Source organism: Silene latifolia, chromosome 10, assembly GCF_048544455.1.
Source record: "Silene latifolia isolate original U9 population chromosome 10, ASM4854445v1, whole genome shotgun sequence".
Taxonomy (NCBI): Eukaryota; Viridiplantae; Streptophyta; class Magnoliopsida; order Caryophyllales; family Caryophyllaceae; genus Silene; species Silene latifolia.
The window spans coordinates 114,192,812-114,200,233 of NC_133535.1; the positions used below are offsets into that span (position 1 = coordinate 114,192,812).

General features: G+C 34.8%; 1 protein-coding gene across 1 annotated transcript; it reads right to left on the reverse strand.

The window, feature by feature from the left end:
* Positions 1 to 365: 365 nt before the first annotated feature.
* Positions 366 to 2,380, reverse strand: LOC141608089 (uncharacterized). The gene is made up of 3 exons (XM_074427441.1): positions 2,283 to 2,380; positions 865 to 2,125; positions 366 to 767 (listed from the first exon to the last, which is right to left on the reverse strand). The coding sequence occupies exons 1-3, from the start codon at positions 2,378 to 2,380 to the stop codon at positions 366 to 368; spliced, it is 1,761 nt and encodes a 586-aa protein (XP_074283542.1).
* Positions 2,381 to 7,422: the final 5,042 nt, after the last annotated feature.

Consider the following 7,422-nt stretch of genomic DNA (forward strand, 5'->3'; position numbering starts at 1 on the left):
TTGTGGATCTATTTCTACTCCCTTAGCTGATATAAAGTGACCAAGGTACTCAACCTTGTCTATAGCAAAAGAACATTTACTTGCCTTGGCATAGAGTGAGTGTTGTTGCATCAAGTCAAAGACTTGCTTTAGATGGTTGGCATGATCCTCTAGATTATTGTTATAGACAAGTATGTCATCAAAGAAAACTAACACATGTTTTCTGAGCAAAGGCTTGAAAATATAGTTCATCCAATTCTGGAACGAAGCTGGTGCATTAGTAAGCCCAAAAGGCATTACTAGGAACTCATAATGACCGGAATGAGTTTTAAATGCTGTCTTGTAAACGTCACTATCATGAACCCTTAGTTGGTGATAACCAGCCCTTAAATCCAGTTTACTGAAGACAGCCGCTCCAACTCATCAATCAACTCATCTACCACTGGAATTGGAAACTTGTCTTTGATAGTTTTTTTGTTCAATTCTCTATAATCCACACATAATCTCCAACTGCCATCCTTCTTGCCAACCAACACAACAGGAGAAGCAAATGGGCTGCAACTTTGTTGTATAACACCTCTGTCCAACATTTCCTGGATTAATTGTTCTATTACATCTCTTTGCTTCAAAGGATACCTGTAAGGTCTAATATTTACAGGTGCAACATCATTCTCCAAAGGAATTCTGTGATCAAACACACCCCTACTAGGTGGTAATTCAGTAGATTCAGCAAATACATCTTTGTATATGTCCAAAAGTTGACCAATGGCTTTAGGATAACCCTGGTCCTGTGATGATGTACACCATGGAGAAAATTGCATCTGCTCCAACCCAGCTTGTGCAGTTTGGACATAAAATAGGTGAATAGAATTAGAAAACGTACACCTTGCTAGTAGCTGCACCACTTTTATCCAATTTTGGTGGAATTCCCCTAAGCATATGATGTTGGCCTTCATATTCAAAAGTCATCCACAACTTTTTAAAGTTCCATTTTACAGTGCCTAAATTACTCAACCATTGAACACCCAAAACCATATCACATCCTACCAAGGGTATCAATAAGGCATCATATTTGAACTCTGTATTTTGTAACCTCCAAGAAAACCCTTTACAAACATACTGACATGCTAGATGATTGCCATCAGCTACAGTTACTGCCTGAGGTGTAATCTTCTCGAGATCTAATCCCATTTTCTTAGCCAAAGATAGATCAAGGAAGTTATGAGTGCTTCCTGAGTCGACCAAAATATGCAAAGGCTTTTTTCCTACATAACCAATCACCCTCATTGTTTGAAATGCTTGATTACCAGCAAGAGCATTGACAGAAATGCAGGGATCCACGTTATTTACTTCAAATTCATTGTCAAAACTATGAGAATCATCAAGGCATGCATCCCCAAAATCTCCTTCACTACCCCATTCATCTTCCCCGGGAACAAAAATAGTGAATAATTGAGATTGCTTGAATTTACATTGATGATTCCTGTCATAGGGCTGGTCACAAAGGTAACACAACCCTTTAGCTATTTTTTCTGCCCTCTCAGCCATGGTAAGGTTCTTTCGTGGCAAATTTGCTTTTGAATTATTTTGGGAGATGTAATTTGATTTATATTGTAGTGTAGCTAGTATTGGCTGTTGTTTGATGCTAGAGAAAGAAGGGTTGTTTTTTGTAGGATAAACAGAAGAATTTTTAGTGTAGTTCTTAGTTGATTCCACACTTTCTTCCTGTAATCGAGCAAACTCCACTGCTTCCGCCAAGGTTTCAAGTTTAAAGGCTCGAACAAAAGGTTTCACAGTAGGCCGCAAACCACCAATAAAACTATCCAAGAAATAAGAGTCGGGCAAAAGCGGGTTTCTTTGCACCATCAAAGACTTCAAGTGCTCAAAAGAATCAAGATAATCCTCTAAAGAACCAGTTTGATGCAATCTATTGAACTGCTCTACTACATTCGCACCCAATTTATCTTTGAAACGAGCACAAACATCAACAATAAAAGTAGACCAAGAAACGGAATTTCTAGCAGCAATATATGCATTAAACCACGATTCAGCCTTGCCTATCATATGAATTGCAGCTAGGTCGACTTTCTGATCATCGGGAACTTTGCAAAGATTAAAGTATTTTTCACATTTCTGAATCCATAATCTAGAATTTTCGCCATCAAATGAGGGAAATTCGATTTTAGGAACATACCCAAATTGGCGTTGGTGATTGTGTGAATTACGATGGCGATTCAAAGTGCCCCCAGATTCTTCGCCAGATGATTCAATTGGTCTTCGGCAACTGTATCAATTGTGCTAACTGATCTTCCATAGTCTTGTTTTGCTCCAACAATTGAGCCTGCAACTTTTGATTTTGTTCCTCCATTCGTTGTTCTAGACTCTTGAGTTGAGCTTCCATTGATTTCTTCTTAGGTGGTGCCAGATTTGTGATAAAAGATGTAAGAAAATCGAAACATGAGTGGAAGAATTTGTGCAGAAAGTTGGGCGAAAATTAGCGTGGAAAAAGGTCCAAGATCGAAAAAAAATCTGATACCAATGTTGTAGATCCCAGGAATTAACACTCAAATAGCGTAATTCGAGCTACCTACACGTGAATATTGATGGAAATAGAGAGAGATGTGATAAAGGAATGATTGAACGGAATTGTATTTAATTTAATGAATAGCATAACCCAAATGAATACAGGATACTTCTATTTATAGTGGCTAGTACCATCTAACTGTAACTAACTCTTCTAACTACTTGCCAACTCAGCAATTGATCATAACAACTATTTTCCACCTACATACAACTAACTAAAGCCAGTTCAACAAACTGTAACATCCTCGCGCGCCATCATGAACCGTCGGCCGCCTCTTCTCCATCGATCAATTATTCTATTCAGATGGGGTAATTACAGAGCCGTTTTTGATTCGAGATGCGCGCAATAGGTTGTTCCTACAATCCAATTTCAGGTGTTTTCTACCCTAATTGCTCTAATTCCATTAATTTGTTTGATTTTAAATATTAGGGTTTGATGATTTTTGATAATTGTGGGGTGTTATTCACGAAATTAGTCGTATGTATTTGTTAATCAACACTTCGTTGCTGTTTCTCGGTCTGGTGTGCGCGTCAATTCCGCGAATTTAGAGTATGATTTTGCGGTTCCTTAATTTGAACAAATTTGGGGAAATTGTGCAGCTTCTGTTTGCGGTTATCTAGCACGAATTTTTGCAGGTCCAAATTTTTGACGTTTAAGTTGTCACTGTCTGTTTGTCGACCCCCTCGACCTGTCTAACCAGTTTTCCGACCTAGTCTTCTGCTATGACTAGGCCACAGGGCACCAAGAGCCCGCATACCTTACTCAGAGTTACCCCGTATGGACCGACCCCATTCATCCTACCATCATCTCTCGATATACGGCCTGATGAGTTTGTTATTCTTCCGTGTTCGACCCAATGTCTTCTTCGAGCTGCCTACTACATTAGACATTTTTGACAAAATTAATGTCCTATTTGAAGATGTTGGATGAGGTCTTGTTTCTCTCTGTATCATCTGTCCTATGCAGGTCTCAGTTTGGGATTCGGGATGGCTACACAGTTTTGTTCGGTCGATTTCTACTACGAAGCATGCCTGTTCTTCCGCAAATATGGGTTGAATTTTGTGTAAATTTCCGTGCTCAGTTTGACTCGACTCCTACTATGTCGAGTCCTTGTGTGGGGTTAATTTCTTTCGGTTTTGGTGGTAATTTGAGGTAGTGTTTTCTGAAATTAGCGGGTCTATGTTGGCTGCCAATTTTGGTTCACGTCACTTGTTTAACTCGATGACTGCTTTCCGCGTTACTCATGGATCATGGACACACTGACATACTTTCCTTGCTATTGGCTGAGTTGAGAACTCATAACTGAATTACTGTTGCTGCTTTGGGGTGACCATTTGATAAGATACCTGCTGAAATCGTGGCTCTTAAGCTACTGTGAAGGGCAGTCAACTCTATCTAACATATTGCTTTGGTTATCCAGCTCACTACGCTCGAATTCTGCTATATCGAGCCATATTTGGTTGACCTGACATGGTGTCTGCATTAATGCTACTATATATCCATTGTCGCCTCGACATTGCGGGACGGTCTTCGTGCTGCTCGCTGACTACGCTGACTTTTCGCGCCTGGCATGATACTCCTACTGTGTGTTCCTTCTTCTTGACATTCAGCAAGTTTGGGGGAGTGGAAGTTTCTATACATAAATACGGTACTATCCTTCTTTGTACTTTCTTTTTATTGTATTCTCTCTTTAGCCAACTTGTTATTTCCTCTTTCCTTTGTTATTAGCTGTATCCTTTAGGTTGCTGGATTTTTGTATGATTGTTATGCTGTAGGCGTCACAATGAGGACACCGTGACATTTAGGTTTGAGGGAGAGTATTTATTTATGTTGTGTGGTTTATTTCAATTGTGTGTTTTTAATTATGTTGTGTGTTAAAAAAAAATCCATAAAAATTGAAAAATTTATATAATACAAAAACATGTTTTTCTTTATTTTAGGTCGAGTCTTGGTGAATTGTTTAGCAATGATGTTAATTTGCCTTGTCTTTGCATTTGAATCCCATTTAAGTTTTCCATGTACATTGTTTTGACATGTTATTTATGATAAACAAAGCTCATAACTCAAGTCTTGACCGTAACAATATGCCTTATGCCAAGTAAATTTGACAATATTATGTTGGTAAACCACTTAAATCTCTGAGGTCTATAGAGCTTCCTAGGCTAGGAACATCAATAAACTGGTCTCATTGTCAGTTAGGCTTGAATGTGGTTTCTCCTTCTGGAATATGTAATATCAAACTGCATAAGTGTGATACTTAACTTTTTGCGCGTTCATATGATTAATTACATGAGGAAAGGCGATTTTTACCGTTCAAATAAGCCATACATTATCCTTTTTGTTAGCCCGTTTGAACCCTTGTAGCCATTTTATATCCTACTTTCATAGCTACAATCTAGAATTTGCCTAGCTTTTCGGGACAGTCGCAGTTGCTTGAGTTTCATGTTATTTTAGCTACTTTGGTTGGGATTGGGATTTTTATGTCATGTGGGTAGTAGCTTATATTTTTGTAGCAATTGTGTTAATCTCTTAAGATGAAAGAAAAGGAAAAAAACAAAAGACCGAAAAAAAAAGAAAAAGAAATAGAAATAGAAAAAAAAAAGAGTCCGAAAAGAAAGAAGAAAAAGAAAAAAAATTGCTTCATTTGGTTTTGTTAAGAGATAATAAGGGGATGTCCTAGAGTTTAATGCATATTTGGAGATGATTCATAGTCTCTCATGTGTTGTCAAAATTGAGATAATTTCTCTAGTTGGGATAATTTATACTGATTATTATAGATTTGGTTTTTGGTTTAGCGCTGCGACTACCGTCTTAGCGTCACATATCCATACGTGCCTTGGCACAAACCACTTCTATACCCTTTGCCCTTTTGCCACCCTACTGTCCTTGATACATGTACTTTTATCTTTATTGTGAATGCGTATTAATTGGAGAAATTTCTATCACATTAGAATGCATGCATGTGCATGTTTCATAAGTTGAGTGAATGTCTTAATTCTTCTTATCTTACATATAACTTACCCTTTATGAGTGCATAAGTGAATCCGCGAGAATCCAACTAATTTGTCTTGTAAGATTGAAAGGTATTTGGCTGAGTTACGGTATCATGTTACATCTTGATTAGAGCTGCCTCTTCTATTACCCGTGCCTTTGAATTTGTTTTATTGGCACAATTTTTGGTCATTACTTTGTTATAGATATGGATAGCTTGGGATTTGTATGTGCATTGACATTAGCTCTGAGTTATTCATTCACCATTTGTATGGTGTTAGTGCTTTGCTTAGGGACAAGCAAAGAGTTGGTTTGGGGGAGTTTGATAAGTCATAATTATATACACATAACACATTTATGCTTCCCCTTAGTTGCTTTTGAGACGGTTTTGTGTTATAATATGTTAATTATATGTCGTATATATTAGAAATGTCGATACTTCCGCCTTTTGGTGTTTTAATGCAGATTGGATGCATTTGTGGAGCAAAAGAGTAAAATGGAGCACCGCGGAGTCGGCAAGACGAAAACAAGAAGAGAAGAAGACACGAAGAAGATGAAGTTGTTGAAGTCACTCGATCGAGTGTGTCAATACTCGATCGAGTATCTAGTTTGACGCAGTTTTTATAAAACTTTCCTTAAATAGGTTTAATTAATTATTATGTAATAGTATAAATAGGAAACTCCTACACAATAATTAGGTTTTGCTTTTCACTATTCTAATATCCCTAGTTTAGTTTAGTTTAGGTTTCTTCTCTACAAAATCTCTAAAATTATTGCTTGCAAGATCATTCATGCCTTTAATCTTTCAATTAATCATTGTTCGGTATTTCTAATCTCTATTCCTATGTTTTCTTTAATTATGTTTATCGTTCTTTCTATTGTTATGCGTAGCTAATTCTCCATCTAGGGTTGAAGGGGATCGATGAATATTAATTGGGGTTAATGAATTTATTAGCTGCTTAGATCGACTATCGCCTATTATTTGTTTATCAATCTAATTGATTAATTACCGGCCGGGGTTAATTAGTTAGTGTCGCAAATTAGTATTATTGCCGACCGGATTAATGCTAAGAAAGTCTTACAATAATCAGGTAGAACGACTTAGGCCCTGTTCTTTTGGACTTAATTTCAGTTCCAATAAGTTCAGTTCAGCTCCATTAAGTTCGATTCGATTCGATTCACTCCATTCGATTCGATTCGATTCGATTCAGATCGATTCGATTCGATTGATTCGATTCGATTCATTCGATTCGATTCATATTAGTTTATTTTAACATTAATATTATTATTCTTATTTTATATTCTTATTGATATCATTATTATCATTATTATCATTATATTAATGTATTAATTATTGTTATTATTATTATTATAATTATATTATTATTTTTATTACTATTATATTTATTAATAATTAATTCCTATTATTTATATTATTATATTTATATTTATATTTATTATTATTATTATTATTATTATTATTATTATTTATTATTATTATTATTTTATTAATATATTCATTATTATTATTATTATTATTATTATTCATAACATATTTATTATTATTATCATTTTATTAATATATTCATTATTATTAATATTATTAATCACATATTTATTATTATTATTATTATATTTAATATTATTATATTAATAAGTTACTATATTAGACCTATTGTTTTTATTTATTTATTAGTTATTATTATTAATATATTATATTATTAATAATTTTATCATTTATATTACTAATATATTATTATTATTACTATTATTATATTATTAATAATTTTATCATTTATATTACTAATATATTATTATTACTATATTTATTATTATATTACTATTTTATTTTGTATATATCTTATTAG

What these genes read in the sequence shown, in the direction of transcription:
- LOC141608089 (XM_074427441.1), bottom strand. Translation starts at nt 2,380, where the DNA reads ATGGAAGCTCAACTCAAGAGTCTAGAACAACGAATGGAGGAACAAAAT. An exon ending in AACAAGACTATGGAAGATCA is followed by an intron (nt 2,126 to 2,282) that starts GTTAGCACAATT and finishes CGAAAATTCTAG; the next exon opens with ATTATGGATTCAGAAATGTG. An exon ending in GTGGTGCAGCTACTAGCAAG is followed by an intron (nt 768 to 864) that starts GTGTACGTTTTC and finishes ACATCATCACAG; the next exon opens with GACCAGGGTTATCCTAAAGC.